General features: G+C 44.3%; 1 protein-coding gene across 1 annotated transcript; it reads left to right on the top strand.

The window, feature by feature from the left end:
* Positions 1–15,415: 15,415 nt before the first annotated feature.
* On the top strand, positions 15,416–25,089 carry degs1 (delta(4)-desaturase, sphingolipid 1). The gene is made up of 3 exons (XM_017684071.2): positions 15,416–15,651; positions 20,801–21,543; positions 23,803–25,089. Exons 1-3 carry the CDS (start codon positions 15,570–15,572, stop codon positions 23,947–23,949), a joined length of 972 nt encoding a protein of 323 aa, XP_017539560.1. The 5' UTR covers positions 15,416–15,569; the 3' UTR covers positions 23,950–25,089.
* The last annotated feature ends 1,491 nt before the right edge of the window (positions 25,090–26,580 follow it).

Genomic DNA, 26,580 nt, shown 5'->3' with positions numbered 1-26,580 from the left:
TTTCGCAGGAGACTGGTTAAGACAGAGATTCCACAGGGAAGACGTGAGACCTGGGAGAGTGTTTCAGCGTGTTATAGTGGACGAGGTGGATTCACTCATGCTGGACAAAGGTCTAGAAGTTGTCTATCTGAATGGTCCAATGCCAGTCATGCAAGCTTTTAATGTCATCTTAGCTGAGATTTGGTGTGCTGTCAACCAAGTCAAACATCTGGACACAGGGAAGACACTTGGTCTTCTACAGCCCTTTTCTCAGCTGCTGTCTGAAATTCTTGGCACAGATACAGACCTTGATGAACTTAGCATCTTACAGATGGCGGAGGATTCAGGTTTAACCCCCCACAGGATCCACACGACGCATCCGAGAAAACACCCACAGCATTATACAACAGTTAGAAGGTGTCAGCGTCGACCAAATGGTCGCCTTTTTCAAGGTGTTTGAGAAGGTTTTGCCTCAGTATAAGTTTAAACTGTACCACCAGGAAGACGAGAGACTGCAGGAACTCAGTGATAACAATAGCACAGATGCAAGAAACAGGCAAGAAGTCCACATTCTTATCCTGGAATCTGGATTCTGCCGTTTAGTGTTTATGGATGAGGAAACACTGCACACATCATTAGGAAAAAAAGATTAAAGCAGGCATTTTATCTGGAGTACAGGCAGCACAGGAGGACTCCGGGGTTCCCAGTCTTCTAGAGTACATCAATGGAAAACTGCACACTTGGATCAAAAATGCTGTTCATGCCAAGACAATGACACTGGGGCATGAATACATTCTGCATGGTGGTACTGTGGTTCCTGTAGATTACCAGTCCACAGGGGTGGTGCAAAACGACATGAAATGGGGAGATGGACTTCAACAGTTTCTTGAGATGAAGCACCAAACTAGACTGACTGACATGTGCGTTATAACGAACTTCAAGTCCAATGTCAGTCTGTTCAAGAGCTACAAACAGCACATTTATGGAGTGAGGGGAACCTTGGGAAACCAAAAAGAACTTGATGTGTTACAGGATCTATATTCAGGCATTAAAACCTGTAAAATCCCCTCATTCAAGCGAAGAAAGCTTTATGAGGAGGACGGCATGTTCATCAATGAAGAAGAAGAATGGGTAGAAAGAATCTGTTCTGTGGTTAAGACCCAAGTGAACCCTAGAGTCTACCGAGGCCCAAGGGCAGCACTGGTCATCTGTGAAACTATTAAGCGAGCAGAAACTATCTACAGAGCTCTTACGCAAACAATCAGAAGAGAAAAACTGAAACTCTACACAAACAACAACATGGACAACTCAAAGGTGACAGACAAAGACGTCATGGCAGGTGATGTCATTATTGCCACTAACCTTGCTGGGCGTGGGACAGACCTCAAGATCTGTAAAGAGCTAAATGATGCAGGGGGTCTGTTTGTGCTACAAAACTTCCTGCCCCTAAACTTACGTGTGGAGAACCAAGCCTTCGGTCGAACTGTGCGGCAGGGAAGCCCTGGATCAGCCCAGCTCATCATGTGCTCCACTCACTTCTCCGAATCACTCAAACTTGTGATGGTCATTCAAACTTCTCCTCTCTTCCTGTTACTGAGTTCCCTGGATTGTATCACATCCACTCTTATGTCAGAATCGTTTGACAACGAGTTCAGAGAAGCCTTTAATACTTATAAGGACAACCCCAGCAACCAGAACTATGAGGCAATGGCACGTGCCCTGAGAAAGTTGCTAGTTGCCCGAAAGCCAATAGGTCCAACTATCCTGGAGAAGGCCAAACAGGCCAGAGATACAATGGTGCAAATGAGATTATCAGGTTTTCTTGAAGAAGACATCCCAAAAATCATCAAAAAAGAGGAGCTCTTTTCTGAATACCTTAAAACGCTGGACAACATTTACAACCAGGATCTGTGTCCCAGCAGGCGTGCAGACATGGTGTCTTCACTGCATGAATGCTGGGGCATGTGGCTCCTGATGAAATTCAAAGAGGATGAACCTTTAGAGACACTGAGACAGCAGTTAAAAGAATACATGCAAAGTGCAATAAAACAACTACAGTCTGAACAGTCCCCCTCAACCATGGTCTACCACAATATCAGATCTGGCAACAGACTTCGTCGTGAAGGCAAGCTTGCAGAGAGTATCGAGATGTACACAAGAGCTATTCAAGAGGATGCTTGCTGGGTGGCCATTGCTTTGTACAACCGTGCAGTGTCCAATATAAAACAGAGAGGCAGTGGTTATATTGCTCAAGCATTGGAAGATCTGGAAAAGGCTGAGACAGAGGTAGAATCATACATGAAGCAGTTTGTAAGTATCTTCAAATACATAAAAATCTCCAGCGAAGGCCCCAATCAGGACGACAGCTTGTTTAGCAAACAATTTCGAGCAAAGTACCTCATACAGCAGTTACTCCAGGTAAATATTCAAGAAGCAGTGAAGGCACTGCAGATCGCTGACAGCAGAGGAAGAGATGTGCAGGTAACTGAAAAACATGTGCTGTTCCTGATGCCGGGCTCTCTTCGCCTCTTATCTTCGCCTCTTATCTATCATGGAGTGTCCATGATAGAACTGATGAGAGAGCTGGCCAACCTCAGCTCAGTGGGGCTGGACACCATCTTCTCTCTAGACACAAGCTTCTCCTTTGCTGGATTCCTCACGAAAGTCTTTCGCAGTGCCAGGTAACGAAGGCTTGTTTCAGACTTGTGTGTTCAAGTGACAGCAATGCCACAACATTCTGTAACTTTACAGGACAAGGAAAAAACCTACTTTACTTTTAACAGAAGTCAATGGAACCAGACGTCTTTCCAAGTCGTTTTGGGCTGTTTCTTTTGGTCCATTCATCATGAAATTTACCTAAAGCACCTAAAGCAAGCAAGCAAAATTTATTTATACAGCGCTTTTTACAACAGGTGTTGTCACAAAGCAGCTTTACAGAACAATCAGTATTACAGAGAGGAGAGAAAAGAAGAAAGAAAATCCGGGTCCGAGCCCCCATGAGCAAGCCAGCGGCGACAGTGGCAAGGAAAAACTCCCTAAAAGAGGAAGAAACTTTGAGAGGAACCAGGACTTAGAAGGGGAACCCGTCCTCCTGAGGTCGACACCGGACAGCAAACATTATTAGTATGAAGTTTTATAGTAAAGTGGGAAAGAGATGATCTGAGGGTGAGGACTGCACAGCGCTGTACAGCAAGAAGCTCAGTGGTGGTCAAACCGGTCCAGAAGCTGGTGAGCAGTGGCACCAATCAAGGCAGTAGAGGCAACAGCATCAGGCGCACAGGATGGGCAGCTGATCAGCTCGGCAGAGAAAGGAGAAGAAAAAACAGTCAGTTCTGTAAAGAGTGGCTGACCACAGAGTTAGTTCTGTAAAGAGTGGCTGACCACAGATTACAGTAAAACAGCGCAGCAGAGACTCCAGCAGGTCTAGACCTGACAGGGAAGACTAGTCACCAAATGCTTGACTGTACAAATAAGTTTTTAGCCTAGACTTAAAGACTGAGGCTGAGTCTGATTCCCGAACATTAACAGGAAGATTATTCCAGAGCTGGGGGGCTTTGTATGAGAAGCTCCGCCCCCTGATGTAGCTTTATTAATTCTAGGTACCAGTAGTGAGCAGCACCTTGTGATCTAAGTAGGCGTGATGGTTCATAGTAGGAGAGGAGCTCATTCAGGTACTGAGGGGCGAGTCCGTTTAGAGCTTTATAGGTCAGTAATAGGATTTTATAATCAATGCGAAATTTAACTGGTAACCAGTGCAGGGCTGATAAAACTGGGCTGATATGGTCAAACTTCCTAGTTCTTGTGAGGACTCTGGCTGCAGCGTTCTGGACCAGCTGAAGCTTGTTGAGGCTTTTGCTGGGACATCCAGACAGCAGGGCATTACAATAATCTAGCCTTGAAGTGATAAATGCATGAACTAGCTTTTCTGCGTCCTGTAGAGATCATGCATTTCTTAATTTAGCGATATTGCGGAGATGCAGGACGGCTGTTCTAGTGATATTAGTTATATGTGTGTCGAAAGACAGATCAGCGTCTATCATGACACCAAGATTTTTAACAGATAGGCTTGATGAAACTGAGAGATTGTTAAGTTTTAGTGTTGAGTTAGACAGTCTGTGTCTGTTTCTGGCTAATTTTGAACCAAGAAGCAGGACCTCTGTTTTATCTGAGTTAAGTAACAGAAAATTATTTGACATCCAGTCTTTTATGTCTTTTACACAGTCCTCAATCTTGCCAAGTTTCATTTTATCATCTGGTTTGCTTGATATATATAACTGGGTGTCATCTGCATAACAGTGGAAATTTATGCCGTGTTTACTGATAATGGTGCCTAGTGGTAGCATATATATTGTAAATAATATAGGTCCTAAAACAGAACCTTGTGGAACACCATAAATTACTTTTGCACGAACAGATGATTCACCCTTTACATTAACAAACTGATATCGATCGGTGAGGTAGGACCTGAACCAGGAAAGAGCTGTTCCTGTTACCCCTACAAGGTTTTCTAGTCTATCTAGTAGGATAGCGTGGTCTATTGTGTCGAATGCTGCACTAAGGTCAAGGAGGACTAACAACGACACATTTCCTTGGTCCGTGAATAATAGAAGATCATTTATAATTTTTACTAATGCTGTTTCTGTACTATGATGTGGCCTAAAGCCAGACTGAAATTTTTCGTGTAGATGATTCCTATGCAAATAAGGGCTTAATTGTTTTGCTACCACTTTTTCCAGGATCTTAGATATGAAGGGGAGATTTGAGATGGGTCTATAATTTGATAGTTCACAGGGATCGAGGTTAGCTTTCTTAATCAGCGGTCTAATTACTGCAAGTTTAAAAGTTTTTGGGATATATCCGAGGCTAAGAGAGGAGTTTATTATTGACAGAATAGGCTTAGTTATTTCTGGGAAGATTTCCTTGAGTAGACCTGTAGGGATCGGGTCCAGAATACAGGTCGATGGTTTTGCAGAAGAGACTATTTTGATTAGTTCATTTTCCTGGAGTAATGTAAACGATTCCAGCCTATCCAACCTATCATTGCTGCTATAGGCTGATGGCATCTGGGGTTCAGTGACTCTTTTGTTCTCTGTTAGTTTAGAAATTGTGCTAAATAGTAGTCTGGGATTGTTCTTATTGTTTTCTATGAGAGAGGAGAGATAGGCTGAACGTGCTGAAGTAAGGGACAACAGGCACTTTATCAAAAACTGAAAAATGTAAAAAATGGAGATACAAGGTTTTGTTCTGACAGCATTGATATAGCAAAGGCCTTGCATGCTTTTCATTTGCTGGTGGATCAATTGTAACTCTTGCAGTATACACTTTATTATCGATTATTTTCCGAAAGTTTCTGAAAGTTTATAGCTGGAAACCATTTTCTTCACCTTCCCTCCAACACAAGGCAACAGCACCAGGCTGGTAACAGTAAACATGAAAATGATTTCTCTTCAGCTTGTTTTATCGTCTAGTGCTGTCAATCTGACTGCCTTCCTCTTGGTTTCACACACAAATAGACACTTACTGACTCTGCAGAGTTTATAACTGCAAAACCACAAAGTAAAGAAAACAGTTTGGTTCCATTTGATTCATTCTGTGTAAAAGTCTTCGGGCCCCAAGACTCGTTTTCTAAATCTATTTATTTGTGTAGTTTGTGTTTATTTGCTGAGAAAAGTGTTAATATTAGAATAAACTAAATTTATAGGATTTATAATATTAATAATGATTTTACATAAATAATAAACAGTGATTTTCTGGATGTCGGTGTGTTTATTTGCTGAGAAAAGTGTTATATGATATATATATATATAAAATAACTAGTGATGTTCTGGACGTCAGCGTGTGTGTTTACCCATCTCCAAGCCTCTCCTCCTCGAGGAAGTCCAGTATTATATGTAGTTAAAAAGCAGCTCCTGGTTTGACCAATCAGTGGTCAGTAAATTGAGCTCATGATGTAATTGATGATATTAACGAGTCTCTGTGGCGGCTGTGAAGGTGTCCAGGAAAAATATGGACCCGAGAAATTCTCGTTACTGTTTATAGTTTTTTTTCTGTTTATTTGAATTATGAATACGACTTTATTCTGATGTATATTGGGATAAACTCACTGCTGAGGTCGATGGTTTAAACATTTGCCTAAAACCTTTGCGCAGTTCTGTATGTTAGCACCACAATTTATCATTTTCCTACAGATAAATTATGATGAACTGCTGCCTTATATGTATATTTAAAACTAAAAGCTGGAGTACAGTCTCATTTAATATTTATATTCTTAACATAGCACGTTATCAATATGGGGGTATGATAACCTCACAGAGACCCAAATTTCACAAAAGACTCTCTCCTCACAAGTTCGTGACTTTGTCCACAACTTCTAACCAAAACATGTTCACAGATCACAGAAAAAAAGAAAAGGTGCTTATCTTTCATTTTACTCAGCAGCAGCCAGAACAACGGGTGGACAGCATGATCACAAGACCACAGTGGGAAAGCAGATCTCACGTCCCATTGCTGGCAGTAAGGGCGGTCAGGGCAGAACGTTTCCAGGAAAGAGGAAGTGGTGGGACAGGCCGACTATGGCACGTCACTGTCTGAGAATAGTGAAGTACTTTTAGAAGTGACTCCGGCAGAAGCTCGGTTAGGTTCGGTTAGGTAACAGCAAAGGTGTAAAAGCAGGCTTCGGTCATTTTGATGTGTTTTATATAAAAAAAATACTTTAAAACAAAGAAAGATTTCTGTGATGGATTCTGGAGATCCAAAACCAGGTGTGCAGTTCACTCCTAGACAAACCTTGTTTTGCTGGGCCACCAGATTCTCATCGTTCTGACCGGAGAATTTTGTTAATAAATGCAGTTACATTTACAGCATTTAGCAGACGCTCTTATCCAGAGCGACTTACAAGAAGAGCTTTGTCAATCTAGAGAAAGTATCTTTGCTAGTTACCAGTAGCTTAGAGAAAAAGACAGTCCTGAGCTCAGATACTGATAGAAACACAGTCACTGCAGACACCAAGAGAAAAAGAACCAGAGTTGAACGCAGAACTCTGAGCCATTCAATGCAATACAATAACAATAAGATACAATACAATAAATAAAATAAGTGCAGCTTATAATTCAATGCTCATTTAGGTGCTTAAATACGATACAATACAATATGATTACTGATAATAAGAAGAAGAAGAAGAAGAAGAAGAAAAACAACAATAATACATTTTTAAATGTCACATTCACTCACACACGTTTTCTAATCCACTTATCCTTCTGGGTTGCGGGGGAGCCGGAGCCTATCCCAGCAGTCATTGCATGGAATGTAGGATACACCCTGGACAGGTCACCAGTCCAGCACAGGGCAGACAGACAGACACGTTCACACACCTAGGGGCAATTTAGGGTGACTGCATGTCTTTGGACTGCGGGAGGAAACCCACGCAGACACAGGGAGAACATGCAGACTCCACACAGAGAGGACACATGTTCATGTAACTGCACATGCAAAGCCATAAATACAGTGCCCACAGTAACGATGACATGGCTCTAGCTTACCTGACAGCGTAAGACATGCCTGGGCCCCTGAAAAATTCCTCCCACCTCTACCCACTCTATCCAGGGGGCAGTCGTGGGCTAGAGGTCAGCCCTGTAACTGGAAGGTCGCTGGTTTGATCCCCTGAACTGACTTGAGTCAGACACCTAACCCCCAACTGCTCCCTGGGCACTGCAGATAGGGCTGCCCACCTCTCCAGGCAAGTGTCCTCACTGCCCCCTAGTGTGTGTGTTCACTAGTGTGTATGTGGTGTTTCACTGCCCCCTAGTGTGTGTGTTCACTAGTGTGTATGTGGTGTTTCACTGCCCCCTAGTGTGTGTGTTCTCACTAGTGTGTATGTGGTGTTTCACTGCCCCCTAGTGTGTGTGTGTTCTCACTAGTGTGTATGTGGTGTTTCACTGCCCCCTAGTGTGTGTGTGTGTGTGTGTGTGTGTGTTGAATGGGAGCTTGATCATTAACATCAACGCCGTGGGTCACGACAGAAGCTTCAGTAGGAAGATCTGAAAATAACAGCAAATGGTTGTGAACAAGCGCGACGACTCTGGGGTTGAGTCAGATGCTGTAGAGCCGCTGAGATTGTTGGTTAAAAGCCTTTGACAATGTGAGGCAATAAAAGGTTCACAAGGTGAAATAAGAGCGAACCGTGCAGCTTAATTACAGAGAGAACTTTAATTAGGAACCTTAACCAGCGCTGAGTTTACACACTCGTGGGCTCTCTGGGGACGGACGAGCCTTCATGTCGAGTCTTATTTAGTGTCAGAACTGATTTTTTTGAGAATGCTGTTTTACCGTGTTACCGCTAACGGATGGGACATGTCGGTTCTGAGCAGCGGAGAGTTTACAGGCGTAACTGTCCTTTTCTTTAGAATTCTGTGTTTGCGTTTTCAAATCTCTCTCTGTCTTTCTAATCTGATGTCCAACTCCTCCCATGAGCTACATAAGATCCATAAACACCCGAGCAGATGACTGAATAAACTGCAGCCCGAAGGCCAGTGGTGGACAGTATCTGAGTAACTGAGTAACTGAGTAACTGAGTATCTGAGTAAATGTAATTAGTTTCTGTACTTTAGTATTTTTGGTGTATCTGTACTGAAGTTTCTCCGTTCTGGGCGACTTTCTCCTTTCACTCCACTACATTTCAGAGTCTAATATCCGACTTTTTCCTCCTACATTTTGAGAAATCTGTGGTTCCTTTTGGTTTCTGTGTGTATAAAAACGTAACATGTCAAAACGAAAGAAGCGCAAAGCCAGAGCACCAATCAGGGCCCAGCGGTCACTTTGTTTAGAGCTGGTTTTGACCTGTTGGTCATACCGACCCAGTGCAGCACGCGGTTCAACGTCAGCGCAGCAGCGTAAAACTTTGGGAGAGTCTGTTCAACATAAATGATGAACTAACCTAACTTTGTGTAAATAGAGCTCAATATAGAAATATGTCCACATATGCAGTCGAGACTGACGCGGCTTTTTTCTGAATTTCTACAAACACCATTTCATTTTATAGTAAATGAGTTTGGGCTGGTTTATGTTTATGAACAGACGCCTACAGATCAACATAGTAAAGGAGCTCATCTGTGATCCTGAGTTTAAAGCCAGTTTTTATTCAACTTAAACTTGGAACTAAGTTGTAAATAAATCTGAAACTGAAACTTTGCTTGTGTGTAAAAAGTGATTTCAGAGCCACTCGGTTCTCCCTGATGGAAACTGTTTACCTTCAGTGTTTTGTGCTTCTGATCATTTTAATAGACGTCAGCGTCACTAATTAATGACCTTCTATTAAAAGACTGGTTTACCAAGAGAGACGCTGGAGGACTTTCACCTGAAATGAGTTCATGAAGCCAGTCTGGTTATAAAAATGATAACAGGACATCAGAGCCAGAATTACTCTTTTAGTACTTTTACTTTATACTTAAGTACATTTGAAGGGAAATACTTTAGTACTTTTACTCCAGTGGAGGTCTAAAGGGAGGAACTTCTACTTTTACTGGAGGAATATTTTACCTTGGGTAAGAAGAAACAAACACACTATTTATTAATCTCTTTCGTTTCAGAGGAAACGCTGGATGAGCAGGTGTCTACAAGACTTCTTCACAAATATACCACAATGTGAACTTTCAATGGTCTAAATGTAAAACATTACAAGATGAACTAAATCACCAATATTAATGATGAATTATATTCCACACCCGATTAATTACATTCCTCTACACTGCTGTCCACATCAGATGCACAGAGTACTCAGGAACGCTCAATATTCAGCATCAAACATTCAGAATTTAAATTAGACTTTCAGATTTTTATGATAAACTGGTATTTAAAAAGCACAGAGAAGGAAACGGGAAATTCCGCCATCTGGTGGCGAACACGAGCAATGGCATCAGCTCTCCAGCCTGCTAGCTCGCACAGCGGCCGTTTTTATTGGTAAAACTGGAGCTGTACGGCACATAACACCATAAATAAAATAAAACATAAAACATAATAAAATATATAAGCTGCAAACAGTAAGGCAACCACAGTGTGCAGTTTCATCATTTTGTCAGCTTTTCTGTCTAAACAAAACAAGCTACCCTTAGCGCAGCCTCATGTAGCTCCGACAGTAAAATGGCTTAAACTTCGCCTGAACTTCTTTATTATCGCCTCTAATTAGCGGTAGCTGTGAATATAGAAGCTGACGAATAATATCACTGCACTTTACTCTGCTTTTCCAGGTTTCTCTGGGTCACTGTCAGAACCAGTACTCACCCACAGCGGTGAACCAGAGCCAGTTTAAGGGAGCCGGGCCGCTTCCTATCCCCCCCCATTATATCAAACACAGGACTGCTGAACAGCAGGGGGCGCCCGCGAGTGGGTCCTCAGTGAATGGGACTGAATGGAACTCAATGGCTAAAACGAAGGGTTAAAATAGTCCATAATCACTCCGAACTTTCCTTTAGTTTCACACAGTAGAAGAACAAGTTTCACTACAACAGCAGAGAAAACTCACCTGCGTGTTTCCTTTATTCTACAGTACACGTGGCCTCAGCATCACCAGCTCAGCATATTTTATCTAAATCAATTATCTAACGCTATTATATTTCTGATTGTTATTTAACAACAACAACAACAACAACAATAATAATAATAGTTATTATTATTCATTTGTAAAATAAATGCTTCGATTAATGAATATGGACTTTCTGTGAGTGGCGTTAGTGACTGGTGGTCAGTAATGGTATTGCAAGTGACATCACAGTAAAACTAACATATCAGCACTAAAATCGTTTTATTTCACCATCGGTTCTTTAATAAAGGCAATGGTTCTATATTGAATTGAAATGGTTCTTCAGATTGATAGTGTCAGGTGTGATACCCGTCCTCGCCACCAGAGGTCAGCCTCGCCTGAATACTGACATTCTCCCTCGTTGCACCCTGACCCCTCACCTGCAGCTCGTTTCACCTGCCTATATGAGGACCTGCAGGACGCTGACTCAGTGTGAAGTCCTGCCAGTCTCTCTGCATGCTGAGCCTCGGCTCCTCCCTGCTGATGGTTTTGGTTGCCTTCACCCTTTTCTGTGCTCTTTCGCTGCTTCTGGATCTCCCTTTGATGCTTTTGAACTTTTCCAGTGTTTTGACCTTCGGACTGTTTTCGACTCTGACTCTGGATTCTACTCAGTCTGGAGACTCTTCCTCCTGTTATATATTGTTCTATATGAAACCTTTTTGAAATTGGTTCTGTTTAGAACCAAAAGAGGGGTTCTTACTGTTCTCACGCTGTCAACCTTGTAAAAATAGAAGAGCCCCTTTTATCACCTATAGAACCATTTTTAAAAAGGTTCTATACAAGGCCATACACAACACATTCACCAGCAAGCACGAGAACCAATTCATCATGCAAAGAGCCACTTAAACACGCAAACGTTCAAAATAGTTGGTTCTGGTTCTAAATAGAATCAATGCTTGGACTAAAAAACCCATCAAACCCATCGTTTCCGGGCGTGTAGCTCTTAGGAATTGCAGTAAAACGTCATTCTTTGCACTCCCAACTAACGCCACTCCTATTTTTACGGCAGTGAAGTAAACGTGTCTTCCTTCCAGAGAAGAACACCTGAGGCCGAGCGTCTGTGCGATAAACGTCTCGTCGTTTGTGCCTCAGAAGATCTTCGGCCTGATGGGATGTTTCTTCAAGCTAACGTTCTAATAGTTTAGTAAGGCCAGGCCTGCTAGTCTTTAACTGCCCCACAAGCTTTTCTGCTTTCCATCGAACATCAAGCGCAATAACAAGCCGATGTTCTACAAGGTGCTTTCAGTGGTTCCCAGCTCTGGTCCTGGAGTAAAGCTGCCCTGAACATTCGAGCATCTTTCCTGCGGAGTCAGACAGGTAGACAGACAGTCAGGTAGACAGAGAGACAGGTAGACAGACAGTCATGGAGACAGAGAGGCAGGTAGACAGGTAGACAGACAGGTAGACAGACAGTCAGATAGACAGATAGATAAGTAGACAGACAGTCAGGTAGACAAATACACAAGTAGACAGACAGTCAGGTAGACAAATAGACAAGTGAACATACAGTCAGGTAGACAGATAGACAAGTAGACAGAGACAAGTAGGCAGACAGTCAGATAGACAGATAGATAAGTAGACAGACAGGTAGACAGACAGTCAGGTAGACAGGTAGACAGACAGGTAGAAACCATCTAAGTTCAGTTCAGAGTGGTGGGCAGGCGTCTGCTTGCTCTGTTTAAGTGAACACGGGGGATTATCCTGACCCACCCGTTGTCCTTTGTCTGGTTCTGGGTTTTGGGTTTCGGACTGTGAGAACGAGGGCGCCAGGAACGCTCCGCTGCCCGAATAGGAAGGAATCATTCGCCCACAGCAGAGCAACGTTTCAGAGAAGCAGCCAGTCCTCACTGATGACATGACACTGGGCCTCAGTCTCCAACATCTTCCTTAGTCTGTTCTTCATCGTGTTCTCCAGAAAGGTCCTAAGGTAAAGACTGGGTCAGATTCATGACACCACCATAAAGAACAAATCCCACATAAGAAAACAGGCGACTGTCGGGATCTTCCTGAAAACTGCGGACGTGTCTTCAGAACGGTTGGTGATTGAGGCCTAATATTTTTTCTATGCTGACAGTTAGTGAATGGGGATTATTCATGGCGCAGTGCTCCAATCCTCCTGCGGATCACACCCAGCGTTATCCAATATCCCTCCTGCAGGACGTTCCAGTTAAGCAGCAAGGTTCTGTAGCGCAGCTTCAAAGGCCTACTCACTTCCACGGGGAGTGATGTTCTCTCCAGAGGGCCGAGTTCACCCCGACAATATTAGCACCCAGGTCTGACTGGAATGCACACTTATATAGGGCAGTTTACAAAGAGCCACCGGCCTCGCAGATATCAGCTTACATCACTAACCTGTACAGAACTTACCTGTAGGCGTGTCCCAAAGTGTCTGAGTTCACAAAGATTTTCTCCAATCTGACTGAACACGTTCCGGTGATAGATTAAACAATAATATACCAGCAATAAGTGTGGCTAAAACACCTGAACTCAATAATTAGGAGGTGTCCCAGTACTTTTGGCTATATTGTGTACAAGCGATTTTCCCTGTGGAGAGCACTACACACGGATATGGTGTGAATCTGTCTCGGTCTGGTTTCTGTTCTTTAAATTGTCTGCTCCAGTTTAGAAAAAAGAAGCTCCCAGTGAAAGTAATTATCACTGCTTTAGAGCTGAACACGCTCCGAGTCTGTACGCGAGCCTGCTGGACGCTCGCAGACGCGGTCTCTTCAAATATATGATGGACACTAGCTCGGAGTGGAAAAGGAGGAGAGTGCACACTTGGGATAAGAGAGACTCACCCCCTGGCGGGAGTGTGGTTCCACCATTTCTTCACTGTTAATGTGTGAAAGGCCTCGTCTGTGGTTGAGAAACGCTGCTGTGAAAGACGTTTTCAGAGCCGCCGGTCATTTCACAAGCCCCTCTGAAGGTGTGCTGAATCAATAACTGATGAATATATTTAAAGAAAAATTTTAAATCATTTTTAAACACTTTAGAGGTGCAGGTTAGATGGCCTATAGTGCCCGTGCAGGCTCTAACAAACACACAGCAATCCACGAAAAGAAACTAGCTTTGAAAAGGCACAATAAAAAGTGAGTCTTGCTTCAAGGTCAGGAATTCTGAATATATATCTGGTGAAAAACAAGAAGAAATGAAACTAACAACAACATGGATACTTGACTGGTGGAACTGCTGCTCGACATCCACAATTTCCAGAGTGTTGGATTAAAAGGCTGTTGAACTGCAGAGCATTACAGGCAACAGTCGCTCTTTGTCCTCCTGTCCTGTGTGAACTACATACACATGTAAATATATGCAAATATATAACTGTAACTCCATGTTCCTGGATCTGCAAATGAGTCTGACTGTAAATGAGTGACTGTACATGAGTGACTAAATGAGTCTGACTGTAAATGAGTGACTGTAAATGAGTGACTAAATGAGTCTGACTGTAAATGAGTGACTGTAAATGAGTCTGACTGCAAATGAGAGACTGCAAATGAGTCTGACTGTAAATGAGTGACTGTAAATGAGTGACTAAATGAGTCTGACTGTAAATGAGTGACTGTAAATGAGTCTGACTGCAAATGAGAGACTGTAAATGAGTCTGAATGCAAATGAGTGACTGTAAATGAGTGACTAAATGAGTCTGACTGTAAATGAGTGACTGTAAATGAGTGACTAAATGAGTCTGACTGTAAATGAGTGACTGTAAATGAGTCTGACTGCAAATGAGAGACTGTAAATGAGTCTGAATGCAAATGAGTGACTGTAAATGAGTCTGACTGTAAATGAGTGACTGTAAATGAGTCTGATTGTAAATGAGTGACTGTAAATGAGTCTGACTGTAAATGAGAGACTGTAAATGAGTCTGAATGCAAATGAGAGACTGTAAATGAGTGACTAAATGAGTCTGACTGTAAATGAGTGACTGTAAATGAGTGACTAAATGAGTCTGACTGTAGATGAGTGACTGTAAATGAGTCTGACTGCAAATGAGAGACTGTAAATGAGTCTGAATGCAAATGAGTGACTAAATGAGTCTGACTGTAAATGAGTGACTGTAAATGAGTCTGATTGTAAATCAGTCTAACTGTAAATAAATGACTGTAAATGAATCACTGCAAATCATTCTGACTGTAAATGAGTCTCACTGTAAATCAGTCTGACTGTAAATCAGTCTGACTGTAAATGAGACTAACTGTAAATCAGTCTGACTGTAAATCAGTCTGACTGTAAATGAGTCTAACTGTAAATCAGTCTGACTGTAAATGACTGACTGTAAATCAGTCTGACTGTAAATCAGTCTGACTGTAAATGAGTCTAACTGTAAATCAGTCTGACTGTAAATGACTCTGACTGTAAATCAGTCTAATTGTAAATGAGTCTGACTGTAAATCAGTCTGACTGTAAATGACTCTGACTGTAAATCAGTCTAATTGTAAATCAGTCTGACTGTAAATCAGTCTGACTGTAAATGACTCTGACTGTAAATCAGTCTGACTGTAAATGACTCTGACTGTAAATCAGTCTAATTGTAAATGAGTCTAACTGTAAATGAGTTTTTTCAATTTAATTTCTCTGCTGTATTTTCCTAAGTTTGCCTCAGTACATAAACATCATTAAAACCCACTCAAAGCCAAGACCCACTATCGTGGAGTTACGCCCCTCCCACTCGAAGCTAAGATCCAGTCGTTTTGAGTTACGCCCCTCCCGTTTAGCGAGCAGACCCGCCCGTTTGGGAGTCACGCCCCGCCTACTCGAAGCTAAGATCCAATCGTTTTGAGTTACGCCCCTCCCGTTTAGCGAGCAGACCCGCCCGTTTGGGAGTTATGCCCCTCCCATTTCCAGCGTGCCTCCCCTTCTTGAGCGCCGCGCCTTGCCGAGCGGCCGAGCTCAGTTAGCTGTGTCCCGAGTGAGGAGCGGACGGAGCGGACCGGACAACTGGAATCTCTCCGCCTGAACAGGACGCGCTCGCCTTCCACAGAGACAGTCAAGCAGAGCAGCAGGTTCGGGAGAGATGGGGAACCGAGTCCCTCGGGAGGATTTCGAGTGGGTTTACACAGACCAGCCGCATGCGGACCGGAGGAAGGAGATTCTGGGTGAGTGGCTTGCAGTGAAACCCCCGCGGCTAATCAGCGCGTAGTTCTTCTGCTATGTTTGTCCCGGTTCTCGTGCGCCAGGGCTGAAAGCCCGTGTCCGAAACTGAAGTTTTTCATTCGAAATCTCCCGTTCCACCTTAAATGCGCCTCAGGCACTGAGTTAACTGCTGCACTGTTTAAGGTGGGCCGGGAAGTTGGCGAACAGATAAGCCAACTTCTGCCTCCTGTATCTGAAAACATGAGCTTCGCTATGCAGCTGATACTAGACATTGTCTGGGGACGCATGACCGTTTAAGGTGGAACGGAAAAATCCAAGCGAGAGGGAGCCGAATTCAGCCTCGTGTGTTTTGAAGAAGACACGAATTATCCCGCGGACATTAGGCGGAAACTTTCGGAACATAACGACATGGCTGAGTTTCCTCATCGCTGACCTCGTTAGCCGCTCCACCTTAAATGGCGCAACCGTTAACGTGCCCTGAAGTTACATCCTGGACAAGAAGCGCCCTAAAGCTGAAGCGCCCGACATATGGACTCGTTCTTCCACAGCCGCCGCCGGCCACACCGCGTTTATCCGCGTTTATCTGTTAGCAGCGGGTGAGTTAGCTTAGCACTCAAGCTAACCCCGCAGCGCACAGCGTACCGTTATGTCAGGGCAGCTAAGCTAAGCTAACACCCACCCAAGCTAAGCCCCCCACACCCAGTTAGCTTAGCCACACTGACGCTAGCAGCTGTTTCGCGTGAAACGGCTCGATAAACTACATTTATACCCGATATGAACCGATTTAAGGCCGCGCCGGCTGGGAAAGCTTCGCTACAAGTCGCGGCTGAATAGTTAAACAGACCAGGACGAATTCCTGACATCTTTATCTTTAAGGGGAATTCCGCCCATTTCCCCAGAATTTCTGCATAACTGGGTGTTTAAGACGTAATCAGAGAGATCCAGAGTCATTCAGAGGGTTCGGTCTGAAGCGGTTCAGACGTCTTTACAGTGGTGGTGATGGGAACCAGGCGTCGCCATGACTACAACACAGATATAGACACTTTATTTACCATCCAGAACCTCCAGAGAACCTACACGAGTCTTCTGAGCTTATATGGAATGTCGATGATGGAAAACAGTGGAAAATCTGGAATAATGAGTTTTCTTTGGGGACTATTTTGCCGCACAGCGCCCTGCATGTCTCCCTCCACCATGAATGGAGTTGAAGTTCTCTAAACTCTCATAAAACAGCGTCTCAGTCATCAGGCAGTGAATTCAGAACCAGTTCATGTAGGAACTTTCTGTAGGAGCTTTTAGAGGGGGACGTCTGGTTCCCATCACCACCACTGTGAGCAGCTCTGACTCGGTACGTTTATCTAGAACAGAGAACCGCTCTGTTTACGTCTTAACCATTTCATTAAAGAGAAATCGGCTTTAATCGCGCAAACGTGTGTTTTTTGGAGGGGAATAATATTTATTATTATTATTATTATTATTATTATTATCTCTGCTTGCCTGAACGACATAATTTCGCATACACTACCTCAGGACAGGCCCGCAAGCAGGAATTCACTGTTGTTCATAACCGCCCGCGTCCATTTGTCGTTTTTCCGTCCCTCGTTCCTTCCATTGAGTCCCATTCATTTTCGCCACCAAAGTACATGCACTCCTTCAGCGCAGGTCCACAAGATCAATCCGCCGCGTTACTGACCCACACTCTTCTGTATGTAGTTTTTTCATCCCTCATTCCTTGTGTCCTTGTTCCATAGTATCCGCTGCACAACTATCCTTGGCACTTATCTAGTTATTATAATAATAATAATAATAATAATAATAATAATGGTTACTGCCATAGTAATGCTTGGCGGCAGCGACACCTGAGAGTCTGCAGCTGATACGAGGCGGCGAACAGCAGGAGATAATCTCTTTATGACCTGCTGGTATTGTGCCTGTATTTACTTTGCAGATTAACTGTTTGCAAAGCGAGATGTAGCGTGTGACGTGTGTAAAGACCAGGTACTCGGGAAGTCATGAGGCCGAAAGTGACTGAATTCTTCCAGTGGAAGCGTTAAATCCATTCGGCCACGGCTGAAGTCCAGCGTGACGGTCACATGCCGCTTAAAGATCTGCTCGTTTGGGCCAAAGTTGAACTCCCAGCCCGAGGGCAGAGCTTTTGACATGTGGGATAAACGCTACACGCTGAATGCTTCACCGGGTCCAGCTCTCCACTCCTACACGTTAAAAAAGGCGGTTCTTCAGGGGTTTTCGGGAAAGAAAACGGTTCCACATAGAACCACGAGTCCTCAAAGAACCCTTTGTAAAATGAAAAGGACCTTTGCCTTGTGAAACTGCTGTCAGATCAATGGAGAATGGGTACATGGTTCCATATAGAACCTTTTTGATAATGGCTCTGGTACAAGCTTAACATCCTAGCAACAGCAGAACACCCCCAGTCCGAAGAACTATTCACCATGCCGAGAACCTTCTAATCCTTCAGAGGGTTCTCAGAGTGTTCATGCTTCTATATAGAACCATTTCGTTACCAAACAGCCCTTAAAGTTCTGTTTCTATAAGCTTGTATATTAAAGGGTTCTACATGGCACCAAAAAGGGCACAAGCTTGACGTAACGAGCAGAACCTTTCTGTGGTGCTACCAGCACATAGAACCACATGCAACACATTCTCAAATCAATCTGAAGAAACATTTAATCATGGAAGCTTCACGAGGAAATGGTTCTTCAGGCTGATGGGGGATGTGTTTTATACGGTTCTACATAGAGTTTCTGATAATGGTTCTGTATAGCGCCAAAAAGGGTTCTTCTGCTGTTACAAGCTTGACATCTAAACAGAAGCACTGCCTTTACTAGGGAACCCTCCTTGAAGCTTGAATGTTGATCTTTGCAGACAGTAAACAGGAAAAGACAAACTGAATTGCATTTATTAATTTAGCAGTGAATCCTGGGCTGGAATCTTTTGAGTGCACCCGATAGGGGGACCCGTGTTCTGGCGCTGGGCGTGTCAGTAGCAGTACTCGGCCCTGGAAGGCCTTCGTGCCAGGTGAGTCGTACGAAGATGGTATTCATTTCAAGCGGTGCGTCATGTGACAGGAAAGGCCCAGATAAACTGAGTGAGCTGGCAGTCCAGCAGCGCCAAGGAGGACTGGCAGAGAAGACGCTCCAAAATAAAGGTGTGTTGCAAGAAAGAAGGAAAATGCAAATAGCACTTCAGCGATTTGTGTGCGCCGACACGGAGGTTCGCCCTTCTGCCTCGGCCGAGTCTTGAGTGAAGACTTGCCCCATATGAGGCAACACGTTCTCAGGAAGTTGCTCATCGTGGCCACAGTTAATGCGAGGTGTTTGACTGGCGGGGTGTTTGACTGGCAGGCGGCGGAGCAGAAAGCGAATGCAGTGCTTGCGTGCCACGGCGTGATTTGCTACCACCTGCACGTCTAGTTTGGTCTCCTCATGACTTAATTTCTGTCTACGTTTCAGTTTTTCTTTAAATCAGAGTATATAATGGTAATAACACTGAAACGGATCGCCGTTTGCTTCGTAGGGCGCTACTGAGGACGAAACTGGGTACTGAAGTCAGGAGTGGGCGAAATATTATCACGAACCCTCGAGACATTTTCACGAAACACGGTGTGCGTCACAATATTGTTTTTGTTGGAACAGAGAAAATATAAAAATATCAGCATTGTGGGAAGAAAACCTTTGACCCGGTGACTTTACAGGAGGAGGAAAAAGCCTTTTTCTTTCAGTGCAAGTCAGTGGAACCGGACGTCTTTCCAAGTCACTCTGGGCGTTTCTGTTCGTCCATCCATCATGAAATTTACACACAATGTAAAGAGCAACAGGCGTTTTTCAAGTCATTCATCAGTCAAAAACTGAAAAAAGACAAAGATGATCAGGTTTTCCTGCGATATGAGATAATAAAGCTACAGCTGTCATGACTTTAATCAACTGCGCTGAACTGAATCCAATTACCCAGGCCTAATTAGCTCACTTGGTAATGAAACCTGTACGAGCTGATGTCCGCGCTGTCCGATTGACGTGCTCTGGTCGCGTCCTTCTCTTTATAGTTATTAGAGGGTTTTAATGTGCAAACCTAATGATTGGAATTCCCCAATCATAATTTGTCATGATAACCATAAAATATAACCGTATTGCCGCCCCTAACTGAGATCAGTGAAGAGTCCGTGAGTGTAACGCACTCCCCACACCTCAGGAATTTTGCTGTTTGAGATCGTTTTCAGTAAAACCCACAAATGCTTCTTTGGCTGTGTTAAAAACAGCGTGACTGTGGCTCGCGGATCAGCGCCGTATTCTACATAGCCTACATGGCTAGAGCCATTATGAAGGCTTGTCTTTGTCCATGTCCCTTCAAAAGCCAGCTCTGTGCTCCAAATAGAAAAGCTTACAGTGTGTAGAGGAAGCTGGGAATGGCCAACACCCGGAATAGCTTCTCCATTCTTCCCCTCTCTTATTGGTTTAATGAGATGAGCGCTCGGAGCTCGTTCTGGCGTCAACCTAAACCCCGCAGACACAGACGGCCGACAGAACGAGGTAGGATATGGAAACAATGGAAGCACGTTACAGTACTTTTCATTTTTGGTATTTATCACGATACCTTAAGAACTGCAGTCAGACACTGCAGTGCATTAAACCAGAAGAACAGGACTTCTCGATTTTTAGTAACATTCATTTGGTCAGTGCTTTTATGATGGACAAAGAAAATCCCGCTGCACAGTTCTGACGGATCTGCTCTTAATGACGCAGAGAACGCAGAACGCTTTCTGCTCCGGGGTCTCAGACTGAGGGAGCCAGTCAGACGCTCCAAGACCTCCTCTTTCAGTTGGATCGTGATTGGTTCCTCGACGCCTCACGGCTGTAAAAATTCAGTGCTTTGAAATCAGATGAGTCCTTCTGAAACACCCTCTATACTCAGAAATCCATACTGTACATCGTCATGACAGTAATGACCGGGATAGCAGTGAAATATCACAGCGCCCACCCTGGAAGGGTGATGTATACGCATCAGTCTCTTCTCATGGGCTGTTCTGGATCTAGCGTACTAGTATAATTGTTCTCAGAATTGAAGTTTCTCCCGTCCAGTACCCACGCGTGCTGAACGTATGCCATTAACGTCATTTTGTGTCTCTCCTGCTAGTGAAATATCCCGAGATCAAGTCTTTGATGGGTCCTGACCCCAGGCTGAAATGGATCGTCTGTATGATGGTTGGAGTTCAGTTCCTCGCCTTCTACCTCGTTAAGGACTTGGAATGGAAGTGGGTGTTGTTTTGGACGTACGTGTTCGGGAGCTGCATAAACCACTCCATGACGCTGGCCATTCACGAGATTTCCCACAACACCGCGTTCGGCAACAACCGCGCCAGGTGGAACCGCTGGTTCGCCATGTTCGCCAACCTGCCCATCGGCCTGCCGTACTCTGCCTCCTTCAAACGCTACCACCTCGACCACCACCGATACTTGGGCGGCGACGGCGTGGACGTGGACATCCCCACCGACTTTGAAGGCTGGTTCTTCTGCACCCGCCTCCGCAAGTTCTTTTGGATTATCCTGCAGCCGCTCTTCTACGCCATACGGCCTCTCTGCATCAACCCGAAGCCCATCAGCCAGTTGGAGCTGGCCAACGTGGCCGTTCAGTTCACGTTCAATGCCTTCCTCTACTGGCTTTGGGGGATCAAGCCCGTGGTCTACATGCTGGCTGGCTCGATGCTGGGAATGGGGCTTCACCCCATCTCTGGACACTTCATTGCTGAGCATTACATGTTCCTGAAGGGTCACGAGACCTATTCTTACTACGGATCTCTTAACCTGCTCACTTTCAACGTGGGCTACCACAACGAACACCATGACTTCCCCAGCATCCCTGGAAGAAGGCTGCCTCTGGTAAGATGCACTTTTATTTGGGGGAATTTGCAGGTTTTACTGTGTTATTTGGAGCTTAATAGTAATAATTATTATTTACTTACAATTAATTTTTTTTGTTAATACTGGTACCAATAGCCTTAGTTATATAGCCTTGATATAGCTCAATCAGACTTGGTGATTATTATATACATTTCCATTTACATATTTGGCACGCGCTCTTACTCAAGCCACCACGGCAGGTAAACGGATTATGGTCCTGTCCATTTGAGCAAGTCTAAAGTTGAGTGAGACGGATACGCTGTCCCAAATAAGAGGTTTCTGTATAGGTACATTTTGTATTCGTCCAAGGTTCAAGCAACGTTATTTACCCTCAAATGTACAACGGTGGTCTTCAGGTCCATCTGTGCACCTTAGGAGTTTTCCACAGTGAGAAAATCCATATTTCTACCTTTTTTTAACCTGATGGTTTTAAGCAGAACAATAAAAAGGAGGAGTCAAGACACTGTGATGTGATGGACAATCAAAGAATTCCACGGATTTTTTGGTTTGGTGTGAAACGGCCTGTTCTAGAGAAACTTCAGAATGGTTCACAGTGGTGGTGAGAGGAACCAGACGTCCACCTCTAAAATACATTTTAATCCATTTATTTTGATCCATTCGTGGCGGAGGGGTACATGCAGGGTCTCGAAAGGCAAAATGACCCCAAAGGAAAATGTGTCGGTTCTCTGGTGGTTCTGGATAGTAAATAAGATGTCTGTGTTGTAGTCACAGCGACCCCTGGTTCCCATCACCACCACTGTGAACACATTACCTTTTTTCCTGACTATAGATTCCATATAATTATTATCAGTTATAATTGTTGACTGTAATAAAACTATTAAGCTGGTAATAAAAAAACTTGTCCCATTTAACTTGGTGCATCAGCTGCTGTTACGTAGTGCAGGTCTAGTTGATCTGTGTAATTAGTAACCAGCGTAGATCTTCAGATGTTTGTTCACTTGAGTGCCAATGAGTAAATGTCAGAACATATGAAGAAGACTTGGACCCATGACCCTTCGTCAGCACCTTTTGCATAATGGAACGCTGTCAATCATTTGGGAAAAGTTAGAGAGGGTGTTTTGACCCTGAACCTAACTCTGGAGGCCCACCTGCACTGCAGTTAAAGCATCCCAGAAGGTTTTACGTGTAAAAAGGTATACATAAATACACTAAGCTGTGATGTATACCGAAACCATCTTAATGATACCGTGACATCTGGTTTTACCCTTGATGCCCACTAGAGTAACGTGCTGGACTTTGGAGCTTTAATTCATGTCAAAAGTGGCAGTGACCACAGAGGAGCCACTTGGTCTTAGGAGGAAAGGGAGTGAATGAACAGAAAAGCTTCAGTGAGCCTCCCCTCTTAAACTCTGCCAGTGTTGGCTGTACTTTACTGCCCACTAACCACTAGAAACAAAACCGGAAGTGACGAGGTTGAAGGACAACAGGAGCAGAACCTGTCAGAACCAAGCATCACAGGAAGTAAGTCCATCTGGAGCTACTGAGGCTCAACAGCAAGATATCCCGTCAGGGCCCAGTTTCTCCAAACTGGCTTAGGCTGCGTTTGCACAGCAGGTGAAGTGGCCCAGATCTGGTCTTGTTCTTCAGATGTGTGTCTGTCCATCAGGGTGAACACATTCGCTTTCATATGTGGCACTGAAGTCTGAGCCGTATCCGATCTGCAGCGACGCGACTCCGTCTGGACAGCCAGATCGTAATTCGTGCGACTTTTATGTCAGTACAGCTCGACAGTCGTCATTTCTCCCTGCTGAGGCTCAAACGTTTGGGCTGCGGTTTCTGTACCAAAAAATTGGAGGAGACTCATCGCAGCCGCTCCGCGTTCGAAGAAGTTTCGAACGAAACGGTCAGACGAGGCCGCAGCGTCAAAGAACAGACAAAAATCTGAAAGCAGAGCTTAAAGAATCCAAGGACATGAACCAAAGAAGTGACCGCTCCCTTTTTACGGTGAACTCGAACACGTTCTGGGTGAGGAGCCCAGCTGTCAAGCATTGGACCTTCATGATGGCGCCCGAGATGCTGGTGAAGATGAAGCTGATCCTCTGGGAGCGACTGGCGTTCGTGATTGGCCAGGAGGTCCGTCATGTGTTCAGAAAAGCTCATCGATACCGATGACACGACATCACGTTTTAATCTCTAGCCTCCTGCATCTTTTGTAATTTGGATCTCATTTGTAAAGGACTTTAGTTGACCCCTGACCTCTTTTCTCTTCTCAAACAGGTGAAGAAAATAGCGCCCGAGTACTACGACGACCTGCCCTGCTACACGTCGTGGGTGAAGGTTCTGTATGACTTCATTATGGACGACGAGCTGAGCCCATACTCTCGAGTGAAGAGGAAGCTGAAGGGAGAGGTCAAGCTGGAGTGAGCTGCTCCGCCCGCTCAGTGGCGTCCAGACAGCTTCACTGACCAAAACCGGAGGCCACTGTCGCTCTCGCCGCTAACCGCTTCAGCAGAGTAATGCAGTTCGACAGCACGTCGTGTGAGAGTGAAGAGACTGTGTGTGTGCGCGAGAGTGTGTGTGCGCGCGCGAGTGTGTGTGTGTGTGTGCGCGCGAGTGTGTGTGCTTTTGAGAGCGAACGGTAATTTTAGTCACAAACCATCTAAAGACTTAAGTTCTAACTCAGTCACAGAAAGAAAATGGAATCATTTCTCCTGGTTTTCCGTGGATCGTATCCCGAGCGCCTTTAGTCTAATCCTCGTTTTAGGTCCTCATTTTGTGCCGCGTTGATTCGGCACCTTTGCTGTGTTGCGCATATTTTGCACCAAAAATGTTTTAAAGCTTTGTTCATACATCAGCTCCGTCCATTAAAAGTCTCCAAAACGCTAACTTCGCAGGATAGCATGGAAAATGAGATATAAAGCTTTATTCCTGGTCATTTTGGAGCGTTTCTGTTGGCCCGTTACTCATAAAGACAAACGATGTGCTCAAACCAGGTAGAAGAATAGACACACACGGACATCCTTTTTGTTTGTTTTTATAGGGCAGTGATGCTATACACTGTATGAAGACGTAAGAACCTGCCCAGTGTAGTTCAAAAATCAAGACCTGCCACCTCAGGTGACCCTGACGCGTTTGTTTGAAAGGTGACTCACTCAGCCTGAACGGTCAGACAAGGTTCCTCGAGTTCCTCCTCACACCCCTGCTTATCACTCTATCTGCTTTCTAAGAGGTTCCCCTGTGTTGGTTTTCCTCTGTATCACTGCTGTACACCGTGTGCACTCAAGGTGTGGACCACTTAAAGCTGACTTGACCGATATCAAGTCACTTGTGTTTATCAGTAAAAGGGGTAGCAGGAACATTCAGACCTCACATGAGCTTGCTGGCTGAAAACCGGTCTGTACTGTGTTAAAGCACTGGGATTAAGCACTGGGATTAAGCCTAGTCCTGTACTACACACCATTCTGAATGGAGAGTCTCCATTAAATAGATGATGTAGTCTAGGACTAAGCTTAATCAGAATGGCTTTCCCAACACGTGGTTTACCATTAAAGCTGCATCCCACCTTCATTTTTCAAAAGTTTGCATAATTCAGATTATTACAGACTACAACACAGATAGACACTTTATTAACCATCCAGAACCACCAGAGAACCTACACGAGTCTTCTGAGCTTATATGGAATGTTGATGGTGGAAAACAGTGGAAAATCTGGAATAATGAGTTTTCTTTGGGGACTATTTTGCCGCACAGCGCCCTGCATGTCTCCCTCCACCATGAATGGAGTTGAAGTTCTCTAAACTCTCATAAAACAGCGTCTCAGTCATCAGGCAGTGAATTCAGAACCAGTTCATGTAGGAACTTTCTGTAGGAGCTTTTAGAGGGACGTCTGGTTCCTATCACCATCACTGTGAGCGGCTCTGACTCGGTCAGTTTATCTAGAACAGAGAACCGCTCTGTATACATCTTAGCTGTGTAGCTGTGGTGGAATTCCCTCCTTCGGGGTTAATTTGTTATTTACTTTGTGTTGGTTATTTGTAATGTAATGTTAGATTTTTGCTGTTCAATTTTTTAACAGTATAGTCAATAATAATCGAGAGTGGCTTTCTAGACGGAAGCTCTTGCCTTTGGGGGATGTCTCCCACTTTCCTGCCAGAATATTGAACCAGTTTGCTAATAAGAATAAAACTATTTTTAGGTTTCGATGCCATCAGTGAGTTCTTAACGTTGCCGGTGTGAACTCAAGCCTGTTCTCTCACTAATCGTCGAACACCTTTTACACATTTTCTGGTTATCAAATCAGTTTAATTTTTGGTTTTGACAAAAGGTGGGACTGGAAGATCAAGCCTAGCTTTTGAGTGAGGTGGTGAGATGGCAGCGGTTAGAGGTGTGAGCTCGCGCTGGTATACGACTCCGCTTACTGTTCTGTAACGATGCTCTGCCCAGCTGCCACCTTTGACTCCACAAACGAAACTCAAGGCCAAGGAGACCTTTTCTGTGACTCAGTAGTAGCCGACTCATGCTTCTCTTCTCACAGTCTGTCTAGTCTTTAAAGCCCCTGTCTGCTCACTTTCACGATTTTCTTCTATTATCTCAGATTTTGAGTGAGTGCTTTTGGCGTTTTCTGTTGTGATGGAGACGTCGCTGCCTCCTTGTGTTGGCCACCTGTTGTAGGATCCTACTACATGAGATTAACCTCATTTATGAGAGCACGAAAGCTAACGACACCTTAAAAGTAGGAATAACGATGCATTACCTAAGTGCTACGTTAACTACCCTCCTAACCTTCAGGCTCACAGCGTTTCCCTGTTATACTTCACAGGCGTGACGAGCAGTAAGACACGAGAAGTTTCTCCAGTGTCTGCAGATACGACCATCTAGACTCATAACAGGAACTCAAACCCAGGCTTTAAAATAAGACGTTTACATGCAGCCTAATCATCCTTTAATAATCCGACTCAATAGCTCAACCTGAATAGGCCAGTCGAATACCAGTCCTATCTGATTGATCGAGGTGGTAATCCTGTAAATAATCTGTTAAATAGAGGAATAATATCC

This window comes from Pygocentrus nattereri, chromosome 22 (genome assembly GCF_015220715.1).
Source record: "Pygocentrus nattereri isolate fPygNat1 chromosome 22, fPygNat1.pri, whole genome shotgun sequence".
Classification (NCBI taxonomy): domain Eukaryota; kingdom Metazoa; phylum Chordata; class Actinopteri; order Characiformes; family Serrasalmidae; genus Pygocentrus; species Pygocentrus nattereri.
This window is presented reverse-complemented; position numbering and strand designations above follow the sequence as displayed.